General features: G+C 37.7%; 1 protein-coding gene across 1 annotated transcript; it reads right to left on the bottom strand.

Annotated features, from left to right (window-relative positions):
- Positions 1 to 7,188: 7,188 nt before the first annotated feature.
- On the bottom strand, positions 7,189 to 11,288 carry LOC108147553 (mucin-5AC). The gene is made up of 2 exons (XM_017274139.1): positions 11,225 to 11,288; positions 7,189 to 10,892 (listed from the first exon to the last, which is right to left on the bottom strand). The coding sequence occupies exons 1-2, from the start codon at positions 11,229 to 11,231 to the stop codon at positions 7,300 to 7,302; spliced, it is 3,600 nt and encodes a 1,199-aa protein (XP_017129628.1). The 5' UTR covers positions 11,232 to 11,288; the 3' UTR covers positions 7,189 to 7,299.
- Between the last annotated feature and the right edge of the window lie 5,153 nt (positions 11,289 to 16,441).

The raw sequence follows: 16,441 nt of genomic DNA, 5'->3' as shown, positions 1-16,441 counted from the left end.
AGAAAAGACAATACATTTAGTGTTAAGGTAAATGACTTGCATTTAAAATAGTTTCCTGAATAGTAAAACTATCGCTAAAGTTTTCTGAAAGATGTATGAATATTTCATTGTTTTCAAGTAGTGATAAAAAATATCTAACTGTAAAGTCGTCTTGAAAGGAAGATTTATTCCATAAAGTTCAAATCATTTTGATTATTTCATTTAAATGACTTTCAAGACATTTTAAAGGGAACAAAATAAAATATGTATTATTTTAAAGACTATACTCAAATTGTATAATAAATAATTAAAATTGTACAATAAAAAATTATAAAAGACGAAAGTTTAAAATACCAAAGTCTGCTCTTAATAAAAATTCTTAAGTCTCATTTTCAAAATAATTCCTAAAACAGATCCAAAATTCTTTTTAAGCTGCCGAATTTAAAAGCGTGAGTTCGAAATACAAATTCCTAGAATTCAGCAGAGCTTGACAATAAAAATGTAATTTTAAAAATGATATATGTGGACTCTCCTCGCGCATACACCGCAAGCAAAAGTTGCTCGGTGCCATTAAAATCACGTAGTAAATTTTCTTTCCCTAAACCTGAGCCGCTTTTGATAATTCGTTGTGAGTGAAATGTTCTCGTTCTCATAGGTGAAGTTTTTTGGTTTTTTCTTTAGGTGTCCCGTATTTCCTTGCTGCATATTAATTTGAAATTTGTAGCATACTTTTGATGTTTTCAGAGTATATGGGGAGTTTTGTATTAACAGAGTCATAAATTCTCAGCGATTCTGACAGTTTTCATATTTGACTTTTCCTATGCATGTTCAACAGAAATTGTTACGCCCAAAAAAAGTCTGGAAATGAGGGCTTCGAAAAGTACAGGGGATTGAGGAAGCACCACCTGCATTCCCACTAAGGTGTGAAGTAAGAACTTTTCGGGAATGGGGAGAAATGTTTTGCATATGGAATGAAAGTATTTTCGGTATTTCCGTATCAGAAAAGAGCTTGCTGTTTGAATGTTAAATGGGGAAACGGATTGATTTATTGCATCTGTAGAATCCTTCGATACAAGGGGAAATGTCTGATAAACGACATAGCTTTTAGGGACAGATAACTGGGTAGATAAGGCTAGTATAATGATTTTTGAAAAAAGTTTAATGTTATTATCAGATATCCCCTTTAACCTTATTTGTAGTGTTTAATATTTAATGTATAGATACTTCATTATCCTAAGTTATCCAAGAAATGATTTGATTTTCCTTCTCATTGTGTCTTCTTCCATTAGCCAAGAATCCAAATTACGTATTTATCAGTAACTGACAAAATGTGTCACTCATTCTTTCAAATTGACAAGCCAAAAACAGAATCTTGCTGTGAATTCGAGCACGACAGTGCTATTCCATTCGAATCTCAATCAGGAGCACATTCAATCACACGCAGACATCCACTAACACGGCCAAACAAACGCACAAATATTTACTGAAATTTATTTACTCCTTTTTCGGGTGTCGCATTGAATTACATTTCCATGGGGCGGCACGGGCTTTTCAGATGGCACATACCAAAAACTTTTCAACTGCAGCTTCAGTTCCAAAGCTTCGAGAAAAGTTTTTACGCCATTTCCGGCGTAACGACATTTTTTGGCCAAATTGTGTGTGAAATTGAATTGCAATTGTCAATAATTCGTTGCCAAAAATGTATATACGCTGCTATTGAATGCAACTATATACCGAGATAGAAGAACTGATTCGGCCTAGCTGTGTGTGTGCAATGCGATTACCGACAGTTGAGCCAAACTTTCAAACTTTTTCGCCCAAGATGCTCGTGACTCTAATTAAAATCCTGCGATTCCCTCAACTTGATTGAATGGCACGGGTATTCAGCATTTCTCTCGTTCAATTCTCAACAATGCTTAGCCGATCTAAATCATTTTTCTGCCTTTTCCCATTGCTGCAGTAATAAAAACCAATGACGTGTGTAAAATTTATTTATTTTTTATGTGCTCACAACTAATGTCATGCACCAAAAAAAAAATCAAAGTGAGGCACAAAACACATTGAACACTGGCGGTCCAAAGCAGCTGCAACAGCTTCGTGCCTACCCAAAGTGGCACGTACCAAAAAGTTCCGCAAAGTAATTTTTTTGACTTCCTTTTTTTTTGAGGATAATGTGTGGGTATGCTGGTTTTATGAATTAAAAATACGAATGTGGAAGAAATTAATTCCGTTTCAGGAAAACAGAATTTCTAAAAGTGGATCTATCTGATTATTGTTATAATATATTTTGAATACCTTTAGCTTTTGTTGGTTTATTATAAGGAGTTTTTTTGTAAAACATTAAAACTGTTATTAGGCAAAGATATTTAAAATATTTATTATAATTTCATTATAAAAACCCTTGTTATATTTACATTTTAAAAACTATTACCTATGAATCAGATTGTTAATTTTATTGAGTAAAATTTAATTTTGCAATATATTTAATGATACGAATAGTTAATTTATTTTTTTAAATGTAGGTATTAACAGATTTTTAAAATGTTTTCCTTTTATAGAGAGAATAATTTTAAGAGGAATCTGCAATGCGGCGCTTCAAGCTTAACCTGCCTTATTTATTTTTTATTCTAAACATATGGGCGATTTCAAACGTTTGTGTGTGTCTGCCACAGTTTGTCATAAATTTTCGAAAAGGAAGGAGGGACAGGCATAGGAGGACCTGGGTGAAACTGACTTTGCTTTTTCTGTTGGCCGCAACATTTGACACCTGCTACACTGCCCGCCCTTTTGGCCTGCTCCTGTTTCGAATTTTATTGTTTGCTTGAATGTTTACACAATGAAAACGAAGCGTTTTCCATGTGTGTACACTTTGGGGGAGGAGTGTTTGCGGTTCTTGCTCAGCTTACAAATGTTTTTTCCATGGCTTAGAGACTTGTGATTTATCTACGTTTGCCTTCTGCCCCTGCCTGACCCCCCAAAATGGTTGAGCTTTGTGTATTTATGATATTCTATATTGTACTCAATTGCCAATTATGAGCTGTTAAGGTTCCAGAGCTATGATAAATGTGTGGGAGGAATGTAAATTTTTTCTGGTGCCGTTTAAAGTTGTGCCAAACTTTTGCCTAAAATGTGTTAGGGCCAAAGTGACTTCGACAGCGACGGCAACACTTTTGCCAATTTGAATATTTCATGACATTTGTCACTCCCTGCATGCGACAGACACTCGTTTCCTGTTTACAGACCGATGTGGATGACACAACCAGCTTTTGACTGCTTTTTTTGGCCCAACCTGCTCGGTTTTCCTCCCGCCTACATGACTCGCGTTTTGCTCCGGCTTTCTACTGAATTTTCTTGTCGTTTTTTTAGCGTGTTCAGCATGTCAACTGCGAAAACTCAATTTGCCTAAGTAAATAAACGGAATATGAATGTTTAATTTATTTTATAGATATTAAATAAACACACGACTCCTAACAGAGTTTGAGTACACATGAAGGGGGAAAACTTTGACTTGTAGCTGAACTTCGTTGGGATGCCAGAAAGAAAGCCAATTGTGGAGAGGTTGGCCGCCTGGCTTGTAATAACAAAATATACAATTCGCCAACTTTGAGCAATGAAAATTCTTAAAGCAAAACAATATATAGGAGTGTGTGTAAGAACCTCAAATCAAATAGCTGTTCTCTGTTGTAGTATGCTTAATCGTTTCCTCCTCTGGCAATCTATCGAAAAAGAGTTTAATTAAAATCGCACCACGGAGAGCGGCGAAAATCAATTTAATTAAATTTGCACTCACTCTCGCTTTCTCCATGCACTTTCTTCAGTGACTAATTTTGGTCTCGGCTTCAAAAGCGAATCATAGATAAAGAAATGTACGGTACGCAAAGGAGAAAGAAATATAAAGAAATGCAAACTGTTCAGAGATTGCTTAAGCCAACAGAAAATACCTGCTTTTCATTTGCATTTTGTTTTTTCCGATACTTAAAAAAGTTATTCCTGCCACAGAACATAGCGTTGGATAATTGTAAGTAAAAATAACCAAAAATTTCAGTGTAAGAATTGGAAGTCATGAAAGCTTCCCATACTAAGATAAGTTTTAGATTTTGGTTTTAAGAACCTAAAAATGTAATGCATTAAACAAAATGTATTTAGCAGGATGTCATAATAATAAAACAATAATAATAATTTCATCCCATTTTAAACATTCTTAGTATACAATACGTGCTGCCATGAAGCGCACTGTACAAATTGTAAAAAGTATATTTAAGCCGCATGTTGGTTTTTAATTGAGCCACAAACCTGCACCACACGCTGCGTGTACGCAATGCCGACTGGGACTTAAATTTTGTTCTTCATCCCACATTTCTCATACTGTATCCCTTCAGTTCATAAAATTTTATGGTTGACTCATGATTTTTGTCTTCTGCCTTTTTTGTTGACTTGTTTACATGCTTCCCTGACAAATAATGATGAGTCGCTGCCTTTTATGAATATGAATGCTGTGTGGGCGGTGGTGGGGGCCTTTCAAGGGGGCATGCCCCCTGATCCATAAAAACCTAAACGTCTGCGTCGAAGGCGTTAAATTTGTGCGAATTTTGTTTTTATATGACCGGATCGTGTTATGACAACGCTTACATGCTGTTATCTCACCGAAGGTGGGTGGGTTTTTGAAAAAGGTTGAGGCTTATCTTAAGTGGATGAATTGCCGTGGGTGTTTGCTATAAGAAGGAGGAAAGCAAGTTATCCAATAATTGCTCAAGTATTTTATGATGGGAGATTCGTTCGAACTTGGAAATGGAATAGCTTTTAGATTGAACAAGTTAATTATTAGATTGCAGTATGCTAATGGAAACAGATTAATTATTTTTCAAAAGGGAAATAAATAAACTAATTAAACTTATACACACATAAAGAATCCGATTAATTTTGGTAAATTTAACTATTTTCTAAAAAAAATGTTTCATCATTATAATAAAACCATAAATTAAAATCAAACAGAGGTTGCAGTTCACTGAACTCAAAACCGTAAGCCAAGCTACCAGTTAAGTGCATTTTCCCCCATCCGCCTTTAATAAAAAACTCTGTCCGGTTCAGTTGAGTTTAGTTGCGTTTGCCCCAAACTGGCCATAACATTTGATTATGTTTTCATAAATACTAGTAAACCACTTTTCCGGTTTTTCCATACCCATTTATTTTGCATAAGCTTTTTGTGAAATTTTATCGGAATGTAAATAATTCAAAGTTACCAATTTTCGGAATGAAATTTTCTCTATATCCAAATGGCATTTAATGTGGCCTAAACAAAACAACAACACAGGGAGTCCAGAACTTTTGCTGTCTGTCTAACTGCTGTGCATGCAACATGGAGTGGAATACTCGCGGGAAACATAAAATACATTTTACATAAATGGACGGGAATCGCACATTAATATGCGCCAGAAAAGTTTCATAAACTATAACCCAATGCCAAAATGCAAGCGGGGGAAAAAAGGGATTGCCATAGTTCCAGGAATGGCAATTTGATATACCAACATGTGTCGAGTGCTTTGAAAATGTTTTTGCTGCGATTTGTCTCTCCTTCAACTGCTATGCTTTGAGATTTTGATAATTGTTAGTTATGTCAGGATATCGTTGCAAGTTGAGCATTGGGTAGAAGTTTTCCTTCTATCCCTTCATTAAGTTGACTTCGTTTGGCAATTAATTGTGGGATTCTACCTGTAATTAGTTTTAAGTGTTGTTTATGCCCCAAAACTTTCACTATAAAATTTGGCATTCTTGGCTCAGACTTTACATCTAATAAATGGTACATTTATGAGCTTCTGGTATGTTGGCCTTTGCCCAATTTTTTTTACCCAGCTAAGAGGGAATGTTTTGACTAAAACAACTTGCCATGCTGGGAAAAATCTAAAGCAAAATCTAATTTAAAATTTCTTGATTTAACAAATTTAAATATCTCACCAGCAAACACTATTTTATGTATTTAATTAAAACTCTTTGTATTGGAAATATATTTTCTAATAGAAAGAGTGTCTTACTTTTTGGGTACACCATTTTTGGCAGCGCTTCCCTTTGGCTCTGACTCAACTATGCTCTGGCTAGGCAAATCTAGGCGAAATTGTTTTTTTATTACCCGGCTTGGCATCGAAATTCAGTTTTAGCTGCCACCCAGCCAATCAACAGTTAATTTATGAGAATTTAATACGAAAATCCCATTTAAAATCATTTAATCGGTCTGTAAGGTTGTGAGACAGAGTCTTATCTTCAATTAAATGAATTTCATGTGACTTGTTGCTCAATTTTGTGGGCACCACCATGATTATCCCTAAAGACACGAGCACAAATCCTTGTTCGTCCTGGGGAGCTATCAAAGCGTTACAAATCACTCGAAGGAGCGCCTTCGCGCGTGTCTATCGATTGAAGTGCGACAAATGGAACGCATTAAGTTAACATTATTGCCAAACAATTTGCTCGAATTGTGTTCATTTTGTGTCGTTACTGTCATTGCTACTCACATACATAACTTGCCTTGGTTTCGTTGTTGGTTTCGTTTCTTTTTGTTCGATTTCTCCAACAGCAACAACAACAAAGCTGAACAACTTATCCCTGTGTTTGTTATATATTTACCCCCCAGTCGTATACGTCCTTCCTGCCCCTCACACTCCAAGGATAATTCCTTGGCAATTGTGTTTTTATGTGGGCAACCCCAAATCTGATTAGACGAGCTTCCGAGGGTCGGAGCTTTGGGGCAAGCGCGGCAGTATCAAACTACGATAAATGGCTGAAACTTGTAAGCGAGTAAAGATATTAGATGTGGCATTGTCAAGGGGAAATTGCTTTTAGCCTGTTGCTAAAAATCCTACCCTGTGCCCGCGTCCTCTTGAAGGTCTTCGCTTGCAATCCTTTCGACAGGAGGTTCTACATTTCCAATCGGCTTGTTACCTGTCTGGGGAATTGACTGTGTTAAGAGGCAAATTATCTTATTTTTTTCTGGTCTGGTTTCACTTTTACGTTCGTTTTGTTGCGACAAATTACGGAAAAGGGTTTGCATGTAATTGAAACCAGAAGTGGAGCAAGGCATATGTCTAAAGTGTTAAACACTTAAAAGGGGACATTAAAGAAGCCGTAGAACAGAAGGATGAAATAAATATGTTAAGCGATTCTCAATGATTGAGCATTTGTGCACTTACACAATTGATTTTGAGCGGTGGAATGAAATCGAAAATCTTAATGTTTTCTTTTTTATTGACACAAAATGTTATACATGGAAATAATAGGCGCTTCTAGGCTCAGTATAGCTGTGTCTAATTTTTGTTTAATATATATTTTTTAAAATTGCATTAGAAGGCACCTCTCATTTGACATAGCTGCGCACCGAAGAAGTTTCTCATCGTATACCGTTCCCTCTTCGCAGTCTACCGCATATGGAATGGGATAATCACATACGACATAACGACTGCAATCATTGGGATAGGCAAGCAGAGTTCCCAGGGGTTGGCCGCAACAAATATTGGGGGTGTACGGATCGAGAGTTGTAGGAGGCGCCAAAGTTGTTGTTGTTAACTCTGTCGTTGTTGAAACTGTTGTTGAGTCTGTTGTAGTTGTCTTCGGAGTTGTTGATTCCGTGGTAGTTGGCATGGGAGTTGTTGAGTCTGTTGTTGATTCTGTAGAAGTTGTCTGAGGTGTTGTTGTAACGGTAGTTGATTCAGTGGTAGTTGGCATGGGAGTTGTTGAATCTGTTGTTGATTCCGTTGTGGAAGGGTAAGTTGTAGATTCGGTGGTAGTGGTTGTTCTTGGAGTTGTTGAGGCTGTTGTGGGTTCCGTTGTAGAAGATGATGTTGGGAATTCTGTGGTAGAAGTTTCGTGAGTAGTAGTTGTCTTAGGAGTTGTTGTAACGGTTGTTGACTCTGTGGTAGTTGTCTGTGGAGTTGTTGTAATTGTTGTCGATTCCGTTGTCGAAGGTGATGTCGGGGCTAAAGTTGTCAATCCAGGAGATGTTAGCTTGGGACTACAACCGGCAAGCTCGGGATCCATGCACGTCAGTTCCGTTGGACTGAATTCCAAACCATCAGGACAGTCGTAACCAACGGGTATCGGATATTGGCACATTATATACTTGCTACAGTTTCTAGGGTAGGGCACCATAGAGTCGTCCGTCTTGCCTTCACAAATGCCCTGTGAAGGCTTTGCTGTAGTCGAGTGTGTTGTAGTTGTCCCCGGTACCGTTGAAGAAGATTCTGGCTCGGAGGTGGTTGATATTCTTGTAGATTCCGTAGGATCTTCAGTAGTTGTTCCGGTGGTCGACTCAGTAGAAGATATAGTGGATAATTCTGTCGTTGATTCTGTAGACAGTTCAGTGGTCGATTCCGTGGAAGATATTGTAGACGATTCAGTTGTTGATATAGTAGAAGGTTCCGTTGTTGGTTCAGTAGTGCTTGATGACGAATCCCCTTCAGATGGAGTCGTCGTCGATGCCGAGGGCTTTGCAGTAGTTGTAATCGAACAGTTTGCCAAGGAAGCATCCACACACTTTTCTAAATCCACACTAAACTCATCCCCTTCTTCGCACTCGAAGGCCTCTGCAATAGGTCTATCGCACTTGATATACTTTGAGCAGTCGTTGGGATAGGGGACCAGGGCTCCGTCTTCAGCATCATCACAGGGTCCTTTTTGTGGTGGTGGTCTCGTAACCGCAGTGGTCGTGGTCGGCTCACTGGTAGTAGAAGTCGTTGAGGTGTAATCCCATCGGCATGCATCTGATGGAACATCCGGCCCACATTTTTCCGATATAGGATCGTAGTACTCCCCACAATTGCAGACGTCCATCATGTAAATATAGTCATCCACACAGCGTATGAACCACTGACAGTTCTCCGGATACGGGAAAGTATGTCGACTGCTATTTGTGCACATAGTGGGTTCCGGAGGTGGTCGTGTATAGCCTGGCTCTGGAGTAGTAGTGCTCTGATCTCCTTCACAATCACTCTCCTCCCAACTTTCAACGCACTTCTGTAATTTCGAACTGAAGAATGTATCCTCGGGACAAAAGAAGGCTATTGGAATTGGTGAAACGCAAACAATGTACTTGTTGCAATTTTCGGGATAAGCAATATTCTCGTTTTCATTTCGACCCCCACAAATTCCTGTGGTTGGAGCCGAAGTTGTGGTTTGCTTTTCAGTAGTTGAAGTTTCCTGGGTTGTAGGTCTCGGGGTGGTTATCCTTTCAGTTGTGGTTGCCTCTGTAGTCGTTGTGGTGGTGGTAACTTGTGGGGCTTTGCAAGCATCGGGTGACACATTAGGTCCACACTCGCCTGTCTTGGGATCGAAGTAGCTGGAATATATACAGGGTGCCAGACTCCATATTCCATTGCCCAAACATAGATAATATTTGCTGCAATCTTCGGTATAAGGAAAGGAAGCTCCCAACTCTTGACCTTGGCAAAGCTGATCAGGTCCCAATGTTGTGGCTTCTGTGGTGGTCGTCGTTGTGGGAGTGGTTACTTCAGTGGTTGTGGTCGGCTTGGTGGTGGGAATCGGTGTGGTGGTGCGATCTGCCAGGCACACAACATCATCCGGGTTGTCGCATACAAGCCAGTCGGGATTGAAGAGCAATGGAGAAGGACAACGACCCATTTCCACTTGATTGTTTTGACAAATCAGATACTCGGAGCAATTTCTAATGTAGGCGAAAATTGTGCCATCAGGTAAGCCCTTACAATCATTTGGATCAACATCTGGGGGAAGGCCAGGTGTAGTGCTTATGATCTCTTCTGTGGTACTGGTATAACTTCCCGTTGTGGAAGACCCTTCAGTTGAGGCAGTTGTAGTGATTGAAGGAGTCGTCGGTTTTCCAGTCGTTCCTGGTGTTGTAGGAAACGGCATTGGATCACACCATACGGAATCGGGCGTATCGCAAATGTGGAGCCATGTATTAAAGAGTTTATCTGGCTGGCAGTAATCCAGGTCTGTGCAACCATTTTTGCAGGCCAAGTAGCCACTGCAATTGTAGGGATACTCATAGAAACCATTCGCTTTTGGCATACAATAATCCTCCTCTATACCCTCTGGCGTTGCACCGCATGTCACATCCTCCTCAGTGGTCGAAGTGGGCGGTATTTCGGTGGTGGTGGTGGTGGTTGTGGGTAGGGGCAACTCCTCGCACTCAGCTTGATCGGGGGTATCGCAAATGAGCAGATACTGATTGAAAACCTTATCATCAATACAATAATTCAGCACGGGCCAGCCATGAGTACAGTTAATGTAGGCCTGGCAGTTATAGGGATAATGATGTAGCGATCCATCTTCGTATTCACGACAGTAGTCGTCTGGAATTCCAGGTGGTGCAGGCGGTGGATCCCAACTAGAAGTTGGATAGTTACTTGAGGGAGTGGTCGAAGGTTCTTCAGTATTGGCAGTACTTTCTGTGGTTATCTTTTCAGTACTGGTTGTTGGCACTTGAGTTGTTTTTGGGGTTGTTCCTCCTGTTGATTCGGTAGTTGGATAATTACTTGAGGGAGTGGTTGAAGTTTCTTCGGTTATCTTTTTAGTGCTGGTTGTTGGCACTTGGGTTATTCGTGTAGTTCCACTCGTGGGCTCAGGCGTTTCAATCGTATAGTAAATACACTCCACGGCTTGTGGGAAATTGCATTGCTGAGTCTGGTTATCCCACCACAGATTGGCTGGACACAATTTGACCGTAGGATAGAGACAATCGCACACCAGGAACAGACTACAATTGTCCGGATAAGGAACCAAAGCCCCAAAATCCTTGTCCTCGCACATCACCTGGTTTTCATATCGCTGCTCATTGTCACAGGTTTTATGGCGAGGTTCGACCTTCGGCAGTGCCAAGACATTTAGTTGCCAGCTCCAAAAAATGGCTACAGCCACCAAAAACCATGGCAAAAGGTTGGAAACTCGAGCTGAAAGAAATAATTACTTCAAAGATAAGAACTAAGTGCACCACTTGAGTAGTTTTCTTTCAAAAATAGTTATACGATAATTGAAATGTTTGAAAATGTTTCAGATTAGGTAATCAAAAACCGTTGACCTCTAGAGTGCAGAACAATTTTTCATGTGTTTTAATATGGTGGATATTTTTAAATTAAAGTTATGGACTATTTCTCATTTGAGTCTCCTGTAGAAATTGTATTTAACTTTTAAATTTGCTGTTTTTGGTTCACATTTTTACGTTCTTCTTTTTCTTATTTAAAATAACAAGTTTCTACCTTATTCAACCAAAATCACACTTTACCTTCCATAGAAATTTTTCTTTCCGATTTTTATATTAATATTTTTAAGAAGTCGTTCCTCTTCCGCGTTTAATTTCACACTGACTTCTTAACTGGGCCACCTTTCTTGTCCATGGCTAGAGGTCTTTCTCTGATATGATGTTGATAGCTTATATTAATGACAGTTTGATTAGATTTAATTAGAATTTCTTTGGAAATCGTTATTGTTGGTTTATTACTATTAATCATTGAATGTGTTTAAAGTATGAATTTTTTTGTTATCTTATACGTATGAACTATTTAGTTTAAGTACCATATCAACACGCGCAGACCAAGACGTTAATGAATTGGCTCGAAATTTCTATGATAATCTTTTTTATTTATAAACAAATTACGTATTTAAAGCCTTATCTTGACGTCACAAATATTTTTGTTTAAAAAGGTTAATCTAAAAAAATATAGCAGGAAGTTACTTGGGGGCTGTCTAAGTATTCCGCTTATATATTATACACTAAGATACTTCCGACACGACTTGCTTGGAAAATGATTGCCATTTTATATTCTGTCATTTTTAAGGTAAATCATTTTATCCTGCTGCCATGTGTTTTGTGTGCGCCCTTTGTGACTCTTATTGCTGTTGTTATTACACTGATTGCTCTTGTTCGAGTTCCTCCTGTTGTTGGGACTTTAATGAGGCAACGTGACCTTTTCGGCCCGCAGTTCGAGTCACAATTTATGATCAGCACTCGACGTGTAAATTACACAAATAAAAATACGCACATAAACATAAATGAAGCTAGAAGTTTAATGCGCAGCAAGCCATTAAAATTAAGCGACAAAACATGAGCAGCAAACAAAAAAAAGGTACATAAAAAATTTAAAACAAAAGTAAATATTTTAGAGAAATAATATAAGATTAAAAAATGTTCCAACTTGAGCTTAAGGAATGAAAGGAAGCTGCAGTTGCAGAGGGCGCCGCTTGGGGATATTCAATTTGTGCGAAAAATTACTTAAAAGCATCAAAATCTATTTGGCTGAAAGATGTTTTTATGCCAGCGTCTGAATGAGCTTCTTTTCTCAATTTCCCCAAGGCTACATTGGGTTGACAAACGCTCACGAACTTTGGAAATATAAAGTGCAGCCTGAAAGGCCAAAGCCATTAAAGTAAATATGAAGTCGCATAATGCGGAAAATTGCGGCGTAGCTTAGTGAAATTATTTTGAACGATTCTCATAAATAACATATTTGGCAAGTAATATTTGTGCATATAAAAAACTTTTCAGTGTTTTATTAAATAAACGTAAATAAACGTAAATGTAATAAATACAACATATGAAAAAGCTAAAGCTAATTGTTTCCAAGAAAAATTATTTATTTATTAATGAATGCATAGTTCAAATTAAAGTAAAGGTTTTAAACATACATAAAGATTTTTATGCATACGCAAGTTAATACAAAATCTTGACTACTTCCAATAATACCCCAATTACATAAAAGTAGCCAAATGAAAGGGCATTTATGGGATACAGATACCCATAATCAAATGTCACCCCTTATTTGGGCAAACTTAGCCTTGGACAATTTTTCAGCTTGATCTGTTGGCTGCTGTCAAGCGTTTGATCTGCAACAGATTGAACTATCAATTATGCCCCAGCAGTCGACGTGACCAGCAAGTGACATGTGCCACATACCACATGCCGCATCCCCATCCACAATCTGCAGTCCGCAAAGTAAGGAGCAGGGCCATCAGCAATGTTAAAACGGACGTTTAGTTACAGCTGAGCACCTGGTCGCCTTTCTGCCCGCCTGGCTGCCTCTCAAAGGAAAAGCGGGGGAAAAGCGAGGGAAAACGTGTCCTCCATGCAGACGGCAAAATCTGCTCCCTGACCCATTTCCGGGATGCTCCCCATCCTCCGGTTTCTGTTGCATGAAATTGACCCGGTGCGTGTGTCGCCAGCGCATGGCAAGGATTCTCGACGGACTGACGGTTAACGTGTGTGCCGCAATGCATCCAGGGGCCTTGATTCATGGGAGAGTCTGGCGGAATTCGTGTGTTTTTCCAGCGCCCAGAGATTGTCAGTAAGCCTCAGCAGATCTTCTAAAAGACGTTTAAAAATAACTTTTATTGTTTTAATAATTTTGACGACAACAATCTCAAGTACTGGAGGTGAACGCTGCACGGGAGTCAAACAAAAAATTCTTTGCAATCGTATTTTTAGTAACAATTAAGTTGGTTTTTTTGCATTTAATCCTAAGCAAGAGCTATAAAATTGGCTGTTTAAGGCCAATTTGTATTTTATAATAAATAATAATAAAAAATAATAATATCCAAAATAAATATGAAAAATACGCTTATATTTATTACATTATTTTTTCCTTCAACAGTTCTAGTATAAAAATATTAAATTAAAATAATTAAATTAATTAACTTACAAATTTTTTGTTAATGAAGTGACCCTTCGACAATAAAATGTAGATTAGTCAGCGTGAGTCCGTCAATTGTTATAATCTAAAAAAAAATAAATAAACCAATAAAGCTGAGGTAATTGAAATTCCACAAGAATGCAAAAAGAATGCAGTGAGCGCCCAATTCCTTTGACTACAAACCAAGATTCAAAGCCACAGAGCAAACTGAAAAATAAACAAACAAATTACAAAGTGCATGTGTATCCTCTTTTTTACCACTGCAAATGGTCCTTTGGCTTTGTTTATGCTTTCTGCCCCCATCCTATTTTTTTCTGTTAATTAAAATCCAATGATTCCTAGAACCTGCTTTGGGCTTCTTTTAATTTCTCTTACTTTTGTTTTGCTGAATTTTCATTTTTTTCTGCTCGTTCCAAAAGTCTTTCTTGTTTCTTATTTTCTGTTTTATTTCTTTTCTGCTGTTGTGTGTTGAGAGTTTTTAATTGCACACATTTTTGCAACGCTTGATGATAAGAATTTTTTCGTTTACCTTTGCAGGGCTTGTTGTTGTTATAGGCAACTACAATCAGCAAAATTAAAAATATTTGTTCGGTTACCAGACTGCGGAATTTTTATTTTGGTGCCGGCTGTGAATAAAAGTCGAGATTTATATTCTAGTGAAAATATTTTTACATGGTCGGTGTGGAATGCAAATCGAGTTGGAAATAGCGGACCTGAAAAATGTGAAGTAATTCATTAATTGTTGAATTCATTACTTAAAAGAGTTATAGCAACATACAAAAACAAATTTTTTAAAGCTGAAAAGATATTTGTACAATCTTTTGATTTACAGAATGTGTTAATAAACTAAATATATGTTTGATATGGAAAATGAAAAAGAGCATGAAATTATATGCTATGTATTATGGAAAATCTGTGTATGACTTCATATTTAGTGATTTTGGAAATTGTCTAAAAATGTTGTATTGCTTGCAAACACCTACAAATATTTAAGCATAGAAAATATACCAAAGTAAATAACAAACCAAAGCCAAGAGACAATATTAATTTTTGAGGGCTTACCTCTTTGTCAATTTTATTTTTAACGCAATTTAGGCCTTATTTGGCCCTTAATTAATTATGGCTTTTGAAGAGTTCGTATCCGTTATAAGACAAATAAACAATATATGGTGAAGTCTTAGAAAATCATGCAGTCCCAGAAATCATCCAAATCGTTCTCTCAGCTTGTGCTTCTCAGCCACTTTTTTTGGTGGAGAGATTCTCTTCGCTTTCGAAATCAGATTTGGCGCCTGCGTTTCACTTCGAAAGGAGAACTTTTTCTTCGGCTTTTCGAACGACTAAAACGGAGCGAACTCTATTCTATTCGGTGAAGAAAATAATCAGTTGCTGTTCAGCTGGGGCCGAAGGCAAAAGGTTCGAAAGCGTAAGTCTTTATATTCTTCTTTAAAAATTTCTATGCTCCAAGTCACGTAAATTTAATATCGAATGCGGGACAGTTTAAAAAGTCCCACAAATGCAGCGCCAATTAATATTATCCAGAGAGATACAAGGCACGTTTTTCCTTTCACTGCGGTGAAAGGAAAAATTTACATATTATAGGTGCGAAAATCCCAGACAAACGAAATTGCTGCATTTCGTGTGAAAATGCAATTAAAAATGGTTTCTCTACCGGAGACCCAACATATTAATTGCCCGACAAGGCAAGTCCGAATTGCCCCCTACTGGAGCAATTTTTTAATTGAGCAAGTACATGAAAAGCAAACAAAAGGCATACAAAGGATGCACTTCCCACTTCGCCAGTACGAAGATTAGCTGCATGCAGGAGGAGGTTGTGGAACATGCAAATGCCAGCCATGATTTATGCCGGAGTCAGGGCGAGAGCCAGAGCTTAGAGCCTGCACAGCGAACAAATTTCGCAACATCAAAGCAAAGCAATATATCGTGAAATGTAAATGTTTATTATTTGTTAAAAGTAAAATTATTTAAATTTAAATAAAAATCAGATATATTTGAGACAATTTCAAATTCTAAATTTAAAACCAGCTAATTAATTAATTAATTTAATACTTAATGGGTTTTTTCTCAAATCTGATTGCTGTGGAAATAATACAACAAGCTTACATTTATTACAATGTGCCCAAAACTGTATAATACGTTTTTCTTGTATTGTAAATGAATTATATACATATAATAATTAATCAAAATATTAGTTGCTTTCTAGAGCTTACTATTCAGTAAATTTAAAATGTTATTTTGAAGAAATATTATAATGTCCTGGCAATAAACCTCGATTGAAAAACAATATTTTTCAACAACTTATTTTACGATACAAAGACGAGTTACAAAAACGAAAATTAAATACTTCTAGTAAGGTTTTTGCATTTTTTTTTTTGGTTTGAAACTGAACAGCAAAAAAATTTCTTATCAAAGTTAGTAAATGCATCCTTTAATAGACAGTAAATATTTAAAATTCTTTAAAAATGTATTTTTGTCTTTAATATTGTCTATATGATGATTCACAGTGTATAGCCTGGCAGGCAGTTATGCACTCGAGGCATTTGTTGCATGCTGACAGAATGGGAAAGCCGGGGAAAGTGGCCAGGATACACGGTGTCGGATGTGCATTCCCTGGCCCGGGGGCACCGTGTGCTGCTGATTGTTGTTGGCTCGTGAGCAAAGCGAAACTAAGCCAAGCAAAGGTCCTGCCCCAGGAAGCTCCTAACATGGAGCCCAGGAACGCTTTCGAGCTTCAATCACACTTCATTCGGTTTTCCGGTTTTCCTTTTCATTATGTTAAATAAAAGCGACTGCGAGGT

The sequence above is a fragment of the Drosophila elegans genome, unplaced genomic scaffold, assembly GCF_018152505.1.
Source record: "Drosophila elegans isolate 14027-0461.03 unplaced genomic scaffold, ASM1815250v1 contig_208, whole genome shotgun sequence".
Lineage (NCBI taxonomy): Eukaryota > Metazoa > Arthropoda > Insecta > Diptera > Drosophilidae > Drosophila > Drosophila elegans.
Note: the sequence above shows the minus strand (reverse complement) of the source record. Positions and strands in the feature narration are given on the sequence as shown.